The sequence below is a fragment of the Chelmon rostratus genome, chromosome 19 (genome assembly GCF_017976325.1).
Source record: "Chelmon rostratus isolate fCheRos1 chromosome 19, fCheRos1.pri, whole genome shotgun sequence".
Taxonomy (NCBI): Eukaryota; Metazoa; Chordata; class Actinopteri; order Chaetodontiformes; family Chaetodontidae; genus Chelmon; species Chelmon rostratus.
This window is the reverse complement of record NC_055676.1, coordinates 2,631,412-2,649,429: the sequence shown is the minus strand read 5'-3', so window position 1 is coordinate 2,649,429 and position 18,018 is coordinate 2,631,412. Positions and strand designations below refer to the sequence as shown.

General features: G+C 40.0%; 1 protein-coding gene and 1 long non-coding RNA gene across 2 annotated transcripts; one reads left to right on the top strand and one right to left on the bottom strand.

Moving 5' to 3' along the window:
• Nucleotides 1–648: 648 nt before the first annotated feature.
• LOC121622986 (very long-chain acyl-CoA synthetase) lies at nt 649–16,236 on the top strand. Its single transcript, XM_041960087.1, is given in 11 exon segments — nt 649–702; nt 704–1,202; nt 5,389–5,589; nt 6,957–7,115; nt 10,141–10,265; nt 11,045–11,239; nt 11,645–11,735; nt 12,067–12,265; nt 13,065–13,162; nt 14,331–14,461; nt 14,539–16,236. Coding segments are annotated over 11 exon segments (1,929 nt in total). The 3' UTR covers nt 14,716–16,236.
• Nucleotides 2,114–2,716, bottom strand: LOC121622987. Its single transcript, XR_006007809.1, has 3 exons — nt 2,663–2,716; nt 2,481–2,543; nt 2,114–2,356 (listed from the first exon to the last, which is right to left on the bottom strand). It is a non-coding gene; the product is annotated as an uncharacterized LOC121622987 (long non-coding RNA).
• Nucleotides 16,237–18,018: the final 1,782 nt, after the last annotated feature.

Here is an 18,018-nt window from a genome sequence, read left to right as displayed (position 1 = left end):
AGAACTTTCTTGGAAAGTTGTTGAATAAGTCTTATGTTACAAACTTGTGTAGCGCTGTGTTAGTTGAATGAACTCTCCTTTTATCATCTAATCAACATTTAAGCAACCTTCCTGGAACATTCAACCAATCTTGGGAAACTGGGAAAAGGACCAAACACCACCAGGGCCCAGTCACCTGATCGGTATGTAAACAAACCAAACACAATAACCTAATTTACCAGTGGTCAAATGAAGGAACACATCAACAAATTTACTTAACGACTGCAGATTAACCCAGACTGGACGAGCCCCCAGCTTGTCACGACCTGACTCTTGGGGCCACGACAAAGAGGAAAACTCACCATTTCAACGATTTAATCAAGTCATTCCTTGAACAAAAGGGACTGAAATGTAACAAAGGATCACAAAGCATAGGATGAGAACGTCAGGAAGAACCAGGAGGAAAGGCTGGGAACGCCGGGCCCAGCACAGATAACTGGGGGGGGGGGGGGCATTCAAGCAATCTCAGGGGCCTCCAAATAGCTGGTGGCGGCCCTGCTAAATCTACAAAGGGTTCATCCCGTGCTCATAGCTCATTGGCTGTCACTGCTCTGATGTGAACCTGCATAATGAGGGGGCAATCAGCCTGACTGCAGGGCTCTTGAAGGCATGCGCCACTGCAGCCCGCTGCTCAAAGTTTTGGAGCGTTGTGGAAGTGAGGCGTGGTGCTGCTCTGAGCGTCAACATGATCGCTCTGGTGTTTACCAGCGTCCTGGCAGGACTGCTGGCCCTGCTTCTCTACCAGAGGATCACTTATCCCTTCTTGTGGGCGGATTTGATTTATTACTTCAAACTTCAGGGCTACAGGAAGACTTTGCAGGCTCGCATGCGGCAAGGGATCATCACATACCTCGACTGTTTTCTCCACCAGGCCAGGAAAAACCCGAACAAACCCTTCATAATCTTCGAAGAGCAGACGCTGACATATCGGGACGTGGACCGGAGAAGCAACCAGTTTGCGAGCGCGCTCAGGACGCAGGGCTCCGTGAGACAAGGAGACATTGTTGCGCTGTGGATGTTCAACGAGCCGGACTTTATTTGTGCGTGGCTGGGGCTGTGTAAACTGGGCTGTGAAGTGGCCTTTCTCAACGTCAACATTAAAGCCAGATCTCTGCTTCATTGCCTTCAGAGCTGTGGGGCCAAGACGCTTGTTGTTGGTGCAGGTATGGCACGTTTTCCCTCACGTTTTTCACGCAGTTACTTTGAAGTGAAGTGAGCTCCGTCAGTGCTGCTCACTGTGGGACCACAGAGCCCGTGCCAGGCTTTTCACAGTGGTAACCACACACACACACACACACATACAGCAGGCTGTGTCACACACACGCACACCAGCAGGGCCGAGCTAAGACTTTTTGGGGACCTCTTCATTTCCTAAATTAGGGTCCCCAGAGTTTGAGCAGTAAATAGTTCTTGACAGTTTCTGAAAGTACAGGTGTACACTTTAAATACACATTTGGCACAAAACACATTTAAAAGATAATTGGCATAGTGTAATTCTATTTATGGTATTCATCAATAACATTTTTGTTGCATTCACACCGTGTCAGCAGAATGTGGAGAAAGAAACAGAAAAGCTCTCATTGTTTTGACGTATTCCAAGGTGATGACCCTTGTTGCTGTCCTTCTTCTAATCACATATGTATTTAGATTTTATAATGTATTTAGCTCATTTTACCTCAAAAATTCATCAATGTATTCATCATATCCACAATCAAATACAGAAAATGGGCATGACTGGCATACCTATCTACCATCTCCTCAGTCTGTGCAGAGTGCGAGTGGTTTAAAGAAAGGGAAAACTATCTTTAAAAAAAACCCAGCAACATTTTGAAAAGCAACTTTAGTATGTACAATGCAACAAATAGTGCAGTGTAGATAAGTAGCTAAAAAGTTGATGTGGTACACGGGATATGAGATAGGGAGCGCTATAGAACATGATAGTGTGGAATGAAATTTGCATATGGCAGCAGAGGAGGAAGTACTCAGAACTACCAGTGAAAAAGGTCTTCCATTCAAAATTCTGCTTGAGTGAAAGCACACAAATATTATCAGCAAAATGCACTCAAGATTAGATTAGAATATGGATCTTTATTGTTTTTGCACAGAACACAATTCCTGAGACAACAAAAACCAGTTTAGCATCTAAACAGAGGTGCAAAGAGCAGTGAAGTGCAGAGTAATGTATGTACACATGTAGAGTGATATAAATAAATGACAGTGAGAGGTGAAAAGAATATCCTGTCCATATCTCCCATGTCGTTCAGCGACAGCCAGGTCTTTGTGGAGCAGTCTCAGAGAGTGTCTGTGGTGAATTGTCCTAGCCAAACAAAACCAGGCAAATAAAACAAAATAATTGAATTATAATTGAATTAAGTTTGGTATATATACATATAGTATGGATAGTTGTTTAAATATGTATCGGTATGTGAGAGCATCAGTACTGCAGGTAAGTGTATGCAGTGGTAAGTGAGTGGGATCCAGCAGCCACTACAGCAGAGGCAGGTCTAGAACAAGATATGATAAGAAAAGAAGAAAACAGAAAGGTAATGTAAGAGTAGACATGCATAGAAAGAATTAGTTAATAAACATGTAAATAATGGAAAAAAAAGAGTTTCTCACTGACATCCTGGCTATTGCGCTGGATTATTGAGGATTTGAGGGGGTTTATGTATACACATAAACTGGAAGCTTGTATGGGGGTTGGCTGTGTGTGCTTTTGTGGTGGGCGGGTAGCAAGGCCCAGTGTCTGCAGGCACTGGATAAACCACGACAGTCACGCGACTGATCAGCAGCTGCCAAGCACAGTAAAACCTATTAGAAGAAGAACGTCTAAATGTGAGCTTCATTTTCTCTAATTTTAGACTATCAACCTGCCAAAGTTTAAATGGGGGTAGCACGGGGGATGCCTATAGAAGAGGAATTTTCCTGTGGGCAATTAGGAAGGTGAAGGCGATAATGTTTTAATAGCCGTTGTTGTGATTTTATCTGGAAGTTTACTAAAGATAGCTATATGAGGAGAAGGATGATAAGATAAAATAAGATATAATTTTACTGATCCCATATCAGGGAAATTACGTCGGTACAGACATCAACAATAGCGAGATTGCAAAGGAAACAGAAAAAGAAAAGAGACAATAAAAAGGGATACAAAATAAAAATAAACTATTTACTGTATATTTGCACATTATATACAAGAAGAGCATAAAGTAATGTTGTTTTGAATATTTGAATTGTATATGGTAATATATGGATAATAAAATACAGTATGTGGTACTATTGCACAACAGTAGAAAATATCTAACACAGTAGAAAAATAGTATATCAGCACAGTAAAAAATATGTAATATTGCACAAGAAATTTTTACGGATGTAAATGTATATTAGAAAATGCTCAAAATAAGTGAAATAAGAGGCTAACATCTTCCTGTCACCCACCTCCTCGATGGTGTCCAGAGGGCAGTCCAGGACAGAGCCAGCCCTCCTGACCAGTTTGTTCAGTCTTTTTCTGTCCCTCTCTTCAACATTCCCAGCAGACCACTGCATAGAAAATTGCAGATGCCACCACAGTGTCGTAAAATGTTCTTAACAGTGTCCTACGCACTCCAAAGGACCTCAGCGTTGGACGTGGATGTTCAATTCTAAAATTTCGGCGTTTGTATCAAAAAATGAATACCAGAAGGTAGAAGATTTTGGCCATGAGACCAGAACATGTGGGTCTGATTGCAAGGAACTTGAGAGGATCTGTTACATCTATCATCTCATCTCTCTTGGTAAAGTACTTTGAATTGTACAAGGCCAAGGCTAAGTTGGTGACTCCCAGGTAGTCAATAAATGTAAATAATGACCAAAGTAGAAAGACAGACACTGGAAAATGTATAGATACCAAGGCAGTGAATTCATTTTCAGCCTCTGCCCTTCCTGCTACTGAAAGTGGCGGGCAGCCCCACCTCTGTAGATATGATGTGACTGTCGCCGTCAGAACAGAAAGGTTTTGTTCCCGCAGTGCACAAAAAGATTATATGATTGCAATGCCGAGGTGGTTAGTCTAAAAATGCTTCATTTATGCCCTGGTTTCCAGAAGGGAACTTATATGCAGAATACTAGATAAAGGGTTGTGCATACATAAAAGGGAATCATCTGCATATACAGACGCCTTTTGTTGAAGAGCAATTGACAGTGGCTCGATAGCCATCATGAACAACAGAGGGGAAAGTGCACACCCCTGATGTGTTCCACAAAAGAGAGGGAAGAGTTTGGAGCGCTGGGTGTTCGTAGACACTGATGTATGCGGCGAGGAGTAGAGTAATTTGATCCAAGAGATGAGGACGCACCAAAGCTGAACTGTCAGAGATCAGAGGGCAGCTAGGTCCATTCCACCCTGTCGAAGTCTTCGGACATTTGAAAAACGTGCATCCCCTTTTATGAATCCTGTTTGATCCTCTGATATAACTGACGTCTTGACAGATTCCTGAGACACACAAAGACCCTGTTTCCACCCTAACTGGACCCCATGCAGTTTGTGTATTTTCCCAACTGCTCAGCAGACGACACCCATCACCACCCTCCATCCATTGTGGATGTCACCACATGGGTCTCAAATAAACTCTTCACCCTCCTGCCATCTGGCAAAAAGTACCAAAGCATTCGGACCCTCACAGCCAGACTGCTTCTCCCCCCGAGCCAACAGACTCCTCAGTACTCTGCGACTAACTGTTTCTCTGTGTTTCTCTGTGTACCAACTGAAGATGGTTGAAATTGCAATTGCAATTACCCAGTTTACCCTGTAAACTTACCCAACTGGTGCAGGAGTTTTTGTGTTCTCTGTATTAGTTTTCACTTGTTGTTTTCACCTAATTACAATGAGTGAAATGCTTAAACTCAGTGGTAAAAGGTTAAAGGTCAGTGGCTTATCTAAAACCGCAGTTCTTGTAACATTATCTGTCCTTTTATTGTACAGTAAAAGTTAACATTTTTCAAGTCAGGCCCTCCATGTGAAATACTATCAGTCGAACTGATAGTTGACCGGTAGAGAGCAAAGTACCAGGTCATGTCTTCTCCCATCAATAAGCATACCTATTTATTTAAATAGAATGTATTGACTTTTTACTTAAATTCTTTCAATGTGAAGTTTTGGAAATGATCGTAGAAGGTGTTATCTCGTCCACAACATCACACACATACAGTCACATCTGTGTGTTGGGGAGGACAAAACAACAGGAACACCTTGGAGAACAATTCAGTGTGATACAACGTCACAAACTAAATGGAAATGGAAAGAGCAGCTCTTTGTACATGTTCAATAGTCTGATGAAGCAGCAGTGAGATAACCCATTGTGTCTGTTTATCCAGATTTGGCGCATTGGTTGGAGGAGGTGCTGCCTGATCTGAAGGACAACATGGCTGTGTGGGTGGTGGATCACACATCACCCTCTGAGGATTTTGGCACCTTACTAGATAAGCTGGAACACATGTCTGGTGAACCTTTAAGTGACCTTCCTAAAGTTGACATCATGTCAAACTTTCTCTTCATTTTTACGTCAGGCACTACAGGTACTCGTGAGCAAATACACTCTCCAGTTTTTACACAACGTACAGATGGCCAGCAACCGTATACTGCACAAAAACCTCAATTAAAATACTGTAGGAGTGACAGTATTGAAATTATAACAACAACACCCTCAACACCCTACACAGGTAGTAGTAACAGCATCCACAAGCAAGGCAAACAAAATCAAACATTACTTTCCATTACTAACATCTTTAGTTTTAAATTTCTCTCGGAGTTAAAGTTCTCTGGAGCTATAAACATTGCAATGGAGAAATTCTCAGCACTTAAAATTGAAGTAGCAGACAGATATGAAAGCTCCAGAAAAACCATAAAATGGACCTTGGGATGAGTTTGTTTTGTCATTTGCAACTTTCATATTAGTTCTATATTTGCAATCTAGTTCGAAATATCTAATTGGAATTGCTGCAATCTCTACGACCTGTGGGTCAAAATATTATACAGATCCCAACAGCTGCAGTAATGAATTAAAGACTAATAATGTGGTTTATAACCGTTAACAAGTGACATATCTAAATGGACATCTAGTAGTGGCTATCTTGACCCATGCTTGTGTTGTGGCTCAAAGGAAGGGAATATTGGTCTGTCAGTTTGGTCCAAAGTGGTTGGTTCACCACTGAAATGTCTCAACAACAATTGAATATATTGGCATTAAATTTGGCTGAGACATTCATGTTCCACTCAGGATACATTTTAATGGCTGAGGTGATCGTCCGATATTTAATCAAGTGCCATAATCAGGTCAAGTTTTCAGTTTGTCCAGTACTTTACCTAAAAAACTAACGCCATTCTCACTGTATGTTTATTCCAAATTAGCAAATATTATTATCCCAACACAATAAACTTAGATGATGAACTTGGAACAACCTTTATTTTGAACATCAGCATGTTAACATTGTCACTGTGAGCATGTTGGCATACTGACATTTAGCATTTATTTCAAAGCACCGCTTTGTGTAGCTTTGCTAGCATGGCAAGCAGTCTTGTTTTAAATGGCACTTACAATGATTATGTGGTATAAAACTTGTTAGGAATAATTGAAAATTCTGTATACCACTTACAAAGTGCTTTAAGAGAGAACATAAGAGAGTGATAAACTTACATTGTAACACTTAATATCCTCAAATCAAAGCAACTTGTATTTGTCCATTAAATTTGCTATGCATATATTGTAATTTAGCCATAGATAATACATACATACTGATAAAGGAATCTAGTAAGAGTAAGACTATTAGAGACCAATTTAGAGACTAAAATGTCATAGAGACACCCAGGAGGTGCAACTTTAGCCGAGCTTGGAAATGTACAGCCGGTGGAGCATTTCTGCAGTCAATGTGCCATTCTCTTCCAGGTCTCTCCAAGGCAGCCCGTGTAGGTCATCTGAAAGCCATTGTGAGCATGTCCTTCTTTCAAATGTGTGGAGCAACATCTGATGACATCATCTACATCACTCTTCCTCTGTACCACATGTCTGCTTCCCTGTTAGGGATTGGAGGGTGCATACAACTAGGTAAGAACAGCCGACTTCAGGCAATCTAACTCGTCTTTTAGAGTGCATTTTTCAAGAGCTCTCACTTTACCCCCAGTTTCCACCAGAAGCACGATGGCGCTTTCTGCCTCCACCTACAGACAGAAAACAGAGCAAAGCTGAAGGAACATCACAAACTGTCACACAATATTCAGCGAAAATTACCATGAAATTAATATTTAGTGTGAAAACTGCACCCAGCTCTTTACAATCAATGGCAGAAAATGACACATACATACACACACTGTCAGTATATAGGATACATACATAGATAAATGCACACACAAACTGCTTTTTCTGTCTGTCAGGATTTTTACAGACACACAACACACACAGACATGCTCGTGCACTTAATTTTTTTTGTCTACACATGCACAGACGCACACACACAAACAAACACACAGTATCATTTTTGTTTTTCAAAATAAAGCCTAAGATGGTAACCTTGTCATAACAGGAAAGGATGAACCAGGCTTTATTTATTTAATTTGTAATTTGCCAATATACAGAACCAGTCAAAAACTTGGACGCACCTTGTTATTCCATGTTTTTTTTCTTTGTTTTTATTATTATGCTTTTCAGTTAACAGGTGTGCCTTGTCAAAAAATTAATTATAAGTTTCTTTCCTTTTTAAGATAAGATAAGATAAGATAAGATACACTTTATTAAACCCCATCTGGGGAAATTCAGGTCTGACAAGCAGCAGGTAATGACAGTTGGAAAAAAATAGCAATAGAAATAGAGAAATACAAGATACAAAATACAAAATAAAAGCGGACTATATATATATGTACAATTATACAAAGGGCTTATGTATGTAAAAAAAATAAAAATAAAATATATATATAAACTATATATTGCTGCAAAGAACTGTAAGAAAAATGGGCAAAAAATATACTGTCAAGAATTCTGTAGAAATTTAATGCGTTTGAGACCATCAGTTGTGTTGTGCTGAGGTATTGTCAGTATACAGTAAATAGCCCTATTCAACTCTCGTGTTAACGACTCATCTACATGAAGAGAAAAGACAATCCATAATTTCTTTAAGATGCAAAGGTCAGTCAATCCAGAAAAGAACTTTGAATGCACCTTCATGTGCAGCCACAAAAAAACATCAAATGCTGCGATGAAACTGGCCCTCATGAGGACCACCCCAGGACAAGGAAGAGTTACCTCAGCTGCAGCATTACCAGCCTCAAAATTCATCAATTAACAGCACCTCAGATTAGAGCCACATTAGATCAGTGGAAATCTGTAGTTTTTGGTTCCAACCATGGTGTCTTTATGAGACAGAGAAGGTGAAGGGATGGTATCTGCATGTGTGCTTCCACCATGAAACATGGAGGAGGAGGTGTGATGGTGTGGGGATGCTTTGCTGTGACACTGTTGGCTATTTGTTCAAAATTCAAAGCACACTTTACCAGCACAGCTACCACAGCATCCTGTAGCGACATGCCATCCCATCTGGTTCCTGCTTCATGGGGACATCATCTGTTTTTCAAAAGGACAATGTCCCAAAACACACATCCAGGCTATGTAGGGGCTCTTTGACCAAGACGCCATTGAGACTGGTTTGGAGTTTTGGATGAATTGGCCTGCAAAGTAAAAGCAAAGCAGCCAACAAGTGCTCAGCATATTTGTGAACTCCTTTAAGACTGTTGGCAAAGCATTCCAGGTGATAAAGAACAATTTTCCAGGTATTAGCGCTGCTTAACAGACCATAAGTACAAGACTCGAAAGTCACTGTTCACTGGTGTTTGCCATCAAAGCTCCAGCATTTAATCCGCTTAAAGACACAAACTCTTGTTATGTACACATTAAGCAAACTAGATGTGTAAGAGGTGTAGAGGTGTAAGTATCTTTTAAACATTTGCAGATTATAACTGCAAAACCCTTCTGATGATGGCTTTATTGTAACAATGTGCCTGATCCGACCATCAGGTCGAACTATGAGACAGTACAAACATCAAAGTTCAGATTTTGTCCCTGAAGCTTCCAGGGTGGCTTCCTTTTGTAATTATTTAGTTGGCTGGACCTTCACCTAGCACACACAGTAAACAGCTGAACACAATTCCTGGAAGATTTGCCGCATGTATTCAGTACGTTAAAAGGCCTGAGGCAAACAGCGGAGGAAAGCATCGTCCTCTTTATAGGCCTGTAAGGAATACTCACTTCCTTGTATAGCAGGAGAAAAGACTGAAAGCAAGCAGAGGAAATTTCTCACTGCAGCTCCAGCTATAACTGATCTGTTTGACATTGTTAGACATGAAAAATCCTTTTAGCAGTGCTGGGAGTAACGTAATACAGAGTGACACATTACTATAATTCCACTACTTGGCGGTAACTACAAATATCACTTATTACTTTTCAAATTAAATATAGAAGTTATAATAACTAAAATTTACATTTCAGTTGCATGTTTCTTTTGTTTTGTGTGAAAATTGGTGCACAGCAGAAGAGGGCAGTAGACAAAAGCAGCCTATTCTCTGAATTTTCAGGTTTATATTTCACCCGACCTTCCAGTAACGCAGACATTTCAGGAAGCGTGACCTCACTTTTCATCATAGTGATTGTAATGTTTCTACCATAAAGTGAAAAAACTACTGCAGAAAAACTCAGTTAGCATGTACATCCAGCATCATTTGGGTCCTCTTCTTCCAAATCCTACCGTCCAACCAAGATGATTATTATTAATAGCTCCTTTCACTCCACGTAATGGGAACAATGATGGATAAGTTGTCTTGTCCCACACTGTGCCACAGCAAGCCTAAAATCAGTGGCTTTGTGTGCATTAATGAGAACCGAAGCAGATATTTAAAAGTAAGTTACTTTCCATAGTAGCTAATTACTTTTAAATGCAGTAAATGGTTAAGTAATTCACTTGCTTCTGATGGAAGTCACTGTAGCTCCTTACTTGTTTTCAGTAACTTGCACAACACTGGTTTTCAGCACTATACTATACTACACTGCTCACTGCCTCTCCTGCCATCCTGTCCTTGGATCACAGGTGCAACATGTGTGTTGAAAAAGAAGTTTTCTGCCAGTCAGTTTTGGAAGGACTGTGTGAAACACAACGTGACTGTGGTGCAGTACATAGGAGAGCTCTGTCGATACCTGGTCAACCAGCCCACGGTAAGACTGACAACACTTAAAACACAAGTTCTTCATCCTGAATTATAATAACAGATGTTTGAAGACACAGTAGTGGCCTCTAGAGGCCTTACTACCAATGATGACAATATTAGATCATACTAATATGATCTGAATCTAACAGATTAGATTGTCTAGATTATGCCAGAGGGGCTCAGTAAGTATCATGGATAGTAAATATCATGTGCTCTTTTGATTTAGATATTTCTTGGACTAACTGGAAATCAGCTGTCCTGATGCCGGCAGCTACAGGTTTCATTAGTGATGCTGGCTGTAGTCATATGAGGCTTTGGGGATTTTTTTCTCTTTGTGTCCAAAACAATTTGTCCCGATGAAATCTGGTGGTTTGCAGGAATGACTGCAACCTTTCAAGACGAGCCAAACCTGCTACCTGCTACCAGGTTGTGTTGGTTAAATACCCGAGCACAAAATTTTGACTCACTGTCCCTTTGCTAGACAGGACAGAATTTAGGCAACAATGCAGTACCTGCCTTAGATATTCAAATACTGTACAGTCAAACCATTTGGAAAAAGTCGGCTTCAATAGCTAAAACAAGTGTTATTGCATTGATACTGTCTACACCACCAATGAATATCTACAACTATTCTTCACTGTTGCGTTTCCTACTGCTTCCAGTGTTTGTGCAAAGCTGAGCTAAACATGTCCTAGACCCATCACTGCACAGGATATGACTCTGGACGAGCCAGAAGGTGGGACTGTTCCTTTAAAGAGTTAGACGCTGCTCTCATCCTTCCTCCAGGTCCCAGAGGAGATGGCCCACAGTGTTCGGCTGGCAGCAGGAAGCGGTCTCAGGTCAGATGTTTGGAGGGAGTTTCTCCAACGCTTTGGTAAGGTCAAGATCAGAGAGGGTTACGGCCTGACTGAGGCCAGCATCGGCTTCCTCAACTACACCGATGAAGTTGGACCAATTGGGAGGGCGAGCTATTTCAACAAGGTAAGAAAGAAAACATTTAGTAATGTTTCTGCTGGACCATACCCTGTTTTTAATTATGCATTGTGTTTTTGGAGATACACAATGTACACGATATTGATTTAAATGACTGCTTTATCATATTGGAAACATCTTTTCCCCATTTAAAAAGTTGCAATCAACTACAATTGCAAGAGCTGTACATTTGGTAATAATTCACTGTGAGTTCATCATATTATACATTCTATTTATTGTTAATATAATCAAAACTGATTAAATGCAAATCATATTCGAATCTTGTGTGTCACATACTCCATCATACAAGTGCAATGTGCAGTGAAATTATATGTTGCCATTTTCAGCACATACAGTTAAATAGTCAAAAGGAGCAAATGTAAAAAAAAACTACTGTCATTTCATCTTTTTCAGCTTTCTATGCCGTTTGAGCTCCTGAGATATGATCCACAAACATACGAGCCAGTCCGAACAGACTCTGGAAGAGGCATACGAGCACAAAAGGGTAATGAATCACATGCCAAGTCCTTCCAACATGAAGGTCATTAAGTCTAATGCAGCGCTTTGTATTTGGGCTTGGAATGAGTAGCACTTCCATTCCGACAATTAATCCCAGGTAATTATTAACTGAGAAAACAAATGTCATCAGTCAGCTGGAAGGCACAGCTGGATGATTGTTAATTCAAGGTCAAGATAAACTTTATTCTCCAACAAGGTAAAATTCATTTGGTCTCGCTTAAACCCCAGAGGTCATTCAGTCTGTAGAACATACAGTCGCTGTATGTACAGCTCATGTTTGACTAAATGTACTGTGCATCCTGTGTGTGTGTGCACAGGAGAGGCAGGGATCCTGGTAGCTCCTCTGACAGCCATGAACCAGTTCTTGGGCTACGCAGGGAACAAGGTCCAGTCTGAGAAGAAGCTGCTCAGGGATGTGTTCAAAGCTGGTGATGTCTATTTTAACACTGGAGACCTCCTGCTCCACGATAACAAGGACTTTCTTTACTTCCGTGACCGCGTCGGAGACACCTTCAGGTACCTCACTGTCTGTATATTAAACTGTGCTGCTAAGGTATTGCTATTTCAGTTGGCAGGTTTGTTGAGAGTGAGAATGCTCAGTTGAAATGTTTTGTTGGTGTCATATTGAGTAGAAACCATCTACCGATGTGACCTAAGTCAGGTCAGCAGTAAAATGCTAGGTGGTCATAATGAAAGCACCAAAAAGACACTTCCTGTCACATGTATCATGATGGCCAACTTCGCTGAAGCAAAAATTGGACAAAACATGGAATAAGAAGTGATAAGCTCCTGACCTCCTCCTGTGGTCCCACAGGCTCCCAATCCCTCTGCCTTTGTTTATTCCTCACTCAATTTTTATAATCCGATGTCTCATTTAAGTGTTGTGTAATATCACATACAATAATGAATGTGTGACATGATAAGGCAAAATGACACTCACAGATGAGGAGTTACACCCAAGTCATGTATTCATTAACCAAAACAGCGATGTCCTCTGGTGTCCAAAAAGGTTAACAGTCCAAGAGGTTCATTACTGCAAAGACACACTGCTGCTGTTACGGTGGTTATTATGTGTATAATAACTGAAGATATACACATTGTAATTAAAGAGCTGGATTTTGAATGATATTTGTATCTATATGCTGCCTTATAAGTGATCGCCACACCTACATCGTGTTCTGTCCCATTTTTGAATTAGTATTTTTTGTTCTTGGGTACAATATACAATATAGCTATAATCAATATTTGTTGTATGTGTGGCTCAAAGTGGCCCAAAAACCAGCTGTTTAACTGCATCTAACCTTGTGTCCTCCAGGTGGAAAGGAGAGAATGTTTCCACCACAGAGGTGTCAGAGGTTTTAGGTCTTCTTGATTTTATCCAGGAGGTCAACGTCTATGGAGTCACCGTCCCAGGTCTGTGGAATCTGTGTGTGTTACACTGTGTTTTATAATACTGCAGAATTTGTTCATGTGTTTTTGACTTGTTCATTTGGTCTGGAGTTGTGAGGTGGGTGTCACAGGGTTGTGGAAGTAAATTCTAAAGTTCTATAGTTTATATGATGCTTCAGATGTCTGAATTAGACAAATCAGAGGCCTGGTATTCGCACACAGGTTTATTCCCGGTGTTTTGTCCTGTCAAGAAATCTACATGGTACTACTAGGATGTGTCCATCCGCCGCAGATCACTAAGAAAACACTGTCCAAACTCAAAGAAGAACTGTACAAAGAATTCTGTAACTTGGAAGATGCCCTCTTTATTTGTCTAATTCAAACTGCTGAAACCTCATATCAGCTTCAGCTGAACTTTAGGATAACTGTAAATGGGCGTACAGACTGAGAACAGCTCTGGGTGCCAGTTGGGCGTGGTTTCCCCTCTTTGAATTCAGCACACAAACTGGCACATGCATATTATGCCAACCTGAATAGAGAGCTGTGTGCATCATGCAAAGAAAATACCACATATCCAAACAGCATCATGAATAGTAGATGTACAAAAACATTTTCAGAAGGTTTGTCATGGCTGACTCCAAAAGAAAAATGTCCTGCTGTTTGATCATCAGCTGATAGATTCCAGCGCCCCCTACCTACAGCCTCATATGCTGCCTGCACACCATTCAGCAGCTTTCCCACACTTGCTGCCATGTAAAAAAAACACTACTCCAACATTTGTGTGAGGTTCCAGCGATGACGAAGTTGAACAAGGATGTCTTGCAAAACAGTCCCAAGATCCAGTTTGTAGTATATAAAGCCATCTGCCACACCAAACTGATGGAAAAAGCCTGGTTTCTCCAAAGCAGATCAAACTGATGACATCAATGTAAGCCTGTGGCAGGGGACAGACTCCAGTGTAACTATGTTTAGAAACACTGAAGATATCATGAAAAGTATTTTGCCTCATTTTTTTCACAGTGGGGGTAAATAGCAGCACCGACCACTTTGCAGCTCTATTGAATGTTGCACCTCAGGGCCTCCCAAAGTCATATATCGTAGACAAGACAAGCAAGACAATAGAGGTCCTGTGGCAAGTTTGCTCTTTTTTATTCAGTATGACATGGTGACCTTTTGTAATCTGTGTATACAGGGTATGAAGGCCGAGCAGGTATGGCTGCCATCGTCTTAAAACAGGATCACAAACTCAGTGGAACAAAGCTCTACAACCATCTAGTAAAAACACTTCCTGCGTATGCCTGGCCGTGGTTTCTCAGAATACAGGTAAGCCATGCCGGTATTCATTATATTCAGTAAGTGTAAGTTATATTGTTCATTTGTATCCCTGCCTGTGTTTTCAGACCTCTCTGGATGTGACCGAGACCTTCAAGCAGCAGAAGGTGAAGCTGGTCCGGGAGGGTTTTAATCCGGACGTCACCCAGGATCCTCTGTATTTCTTAGATGTCTCTCAGAAAGACTACGTTATCCTGACTGCATCACTATATCAAGACATTGTGTCTGGAAAGATCAGCTTATAAACATTAGGACAAGTTTGTTATCTGTGCCAGAGTCAGGGGCTCCCAACATCTTTAAATTTCAGCCGATAAGACAAGGCTGTCTCTACCTCTTCTCACAGTTTTCATATGCCAGCAACAACTGATTCTTCTTCCTCAGACGGTTTTTGAGCATTTTTATCTGCCAGAGGAGGTAAAATTCACAAAAAGAGAAGCCAAGACTTACAAAAACAATTGGAGAGCAGAAACTTTTTCCTGCTTTCTATCCAACAAATCACAAAATAAAGCATCCATTTTTATGACGCTATTTAGTATCTTGTTTTATGAATAATGAAAGAGAATTAAAATTGTCAAAATTTAAACAAACTTCCATGAAGAGTATTCTTATTTAGTAACTTTCTGTAGAAATAGTGTCCAGAGCCTACATTTTGCTCAACTTAAAAAAGAAGCAGGCCTTTATTAGAAGCAGGCTTATATTGAAGTCTAACTTTGCCTTTTTATATTTGATCATATTTTAGTAAGACGCCTCCCTGTGTCCTGGTCTGTTCTCTCCATGTTTCCACCTTCTCCATATTTATATGTTTTCTGTAAATTCAGTATCATTTATCATATGTCCATTTCCATAGTACTAATTCCATCAATACAACAACAGTCTTTTTTGAGTCTTTTTCTACAGAGTATTTACAATTAATTCTTTTTGTTAGATATTCAGTTGGTATTATCAAATATCAGCTCATGCCATCCCACAGTTGTAGGTGAGGTGGTGTATTATCAATCCATCTGAGCATTGTATTTATATAGTGAACAAATGCATGAATATTAAGCAACCATCTCTGAGGAGAGCCTTTACTATACAGTAAGGCCTGGGTGAACCAAGAAGCAAAACCTGAAGTGCAGTGTCCAACTGAACATCACTTTCTCTTTTTAACAGAAATGCATGTTTTGTTCACTTATTTACACTGATGCTCTACTACTCTACTTTTTTTTTGTACTCGCTGTTAAGTTACCATATAAAATTAGCTGCATGTGTTTCATATTAAATGTGCATGGTGAAACTCTTAATGCATTTATACTCAATGTTTCATGGAAATTATAATTTATAATATAAGTTAAGATATCATTTTGTACAGTATGTTTCATAAGCCATAGGGGCAGAAATCCAGATAAAATGTAGGCGTGTTGATTAATTCTCTACAAACATGTGTCGAATATGTAAGTGTGACTCCCTGATCCTGTAACAGTGTACTTACGGATGCCATTTATTTTTGTTCATTCTAGCCTAAACTTGGTCGCTTCAACGTCTAGATGGCTCGAAATTTGAAAGCTGTGGTTCATTATATGCTTTAAGTATACATTTTCAACCTTATCAGTGTCAAAACTAGCATTAGAATCCATATTTGTTGTGTGTAAACTTGACAGACCTTCTCTCAGTCCTGTGGCATCCAATATATATCTGTACATGGTATATAATGTTCATATATGTGAGCGTGCATGTGTATACATACTTTATATGTATATAAGATAAATTAATAAATATATAGTGCGCCAACCAGAAATTGCTGTTTACAAGCTGTTTACTTTCCAACTGATCAAGAACTCATCATCCCTCTCTTTTGTGGTTGAGTCCCTGTGAGCAGCAGAGTGGTGAGTATGGCAAAATGCACAGGATATTATTTAAAATGGTGATTTTTGGTGGAGTATCCTCTCCCCCTCCATTAGCTGGCTGATGTGCCCTTGAGCAAGGCACTTAGCCCCCCCAACATGCTCCCCGGATGCTTGAATGCACCCACTGCTCCTGTGTGTCTCACTGCATGTTGCATGGTGCATGTGTGTGTTTCAGAGAATCAGAGGCAATGTCTCTTCATCCACCCTTGCTATTGTCGTTAATGTTGTATTTTTTTCCCTCCAATAATGAGTTCTATTATTGGCTGCTATATTTGTTGGGTTTTTTTAGCACATATAAAAAATAGCAAGTGCTACAAGCTTTGGTATCCTTGAAGTTTAGCAAGCAAGATAGAGACTAAAATACAGTCAAAGGACTTTTGTTGTGTTTTTCTTACTGAATCCAGTCTGTTAAAAAGCAGATACATAAAGCAAGTCCAGCTGTCTGTGATTCAGCTCATCTAGATACATCATGACCTGGATGACTGAGCATCTTTACAAACACGCAGATGTTATATTTTCAACCAAAAATAACTACTAGGAAAAGTAAATTGGCAGAGAAATCCATATGCGTATTAACAAATTAAGAATTCATTACAACAATCATCATTAGGCTGCTGATGTGGCGCATTTGTGATAGAAGATAAACAGAAGGTTGAAGTTTGGCAGCCTCGTCGCAAATCTAATACCATTTAAGTCGGCCTAAACCGTCATGACCACACAGGCTTCGTGCGGCTTCGTCGGTCACGTGGTTTCACGAAGTTGTGTCGCGGCGCTCCCGGTACTCGGAGGAGTCACGTTCCAGTAGACGTGGCATCACACACACACACGTGGAGAGCGTAGTGGCCGCTCATTGAAACACAGCTGCCATGTTGGTACAGAGCAGCTGAGCCTCCTAATGCAGTCTGTCAAGGCGGGAGGTCTGTCCATACTGAAGGCATCATAACGTTTGGTGTTTAACGCATACCAGACATTTAGCCAATTTAGGAAACAGGAAACTTGGTCAAGTTAAAAATTCGGACTTTCATAACAAACCAACTTAGGCGACAGATAGTAACAGTTCTATATTGGTTCTAATAGTTCTATAATATAACCCAAAAGTGTATTTAAGATTAGTTTATAAGTAGGCCCTATATATTTAGTCCTTACTGAATTGTCTGCCATCATATAATTTTGTTTATAATGTTGACTATACATGAAGATTTAATAAACTGTGTGTTGTTAATAAACCATGCTGTTGGTACATTTCATTTCATTTGTATATTTTATTGTTTAGTATATTTTTATTGTCTTAGTATATTTTCATTTCTGGTATATTTTATTGCATTTACGAATATTTTTTCTGCATGTTGGTTTATTTGATTCTAGTATCTTAATTTTATTTTATTATCTTTCTTATCTTTCTTATTATCTTGTTTCTAACATGGGGGTTGCGATGCAAATTTCATTGACATGTCATGCTCAATGACAACAAAGAAATCATGAATCTTGAATCTCAATTACAAGAAACACTAGGCCGAATGATTAAATACGTTTTTGGCAGGATTCTATATTCTGCTTTTAATTATACGTATCGTGAAATATTCATGTTTGGCTTTTTGGCTGGATTTGGATTATATTTTAAGAACGCAAATGAGGCATAAATCCAGTTTATCAGCAGGATTG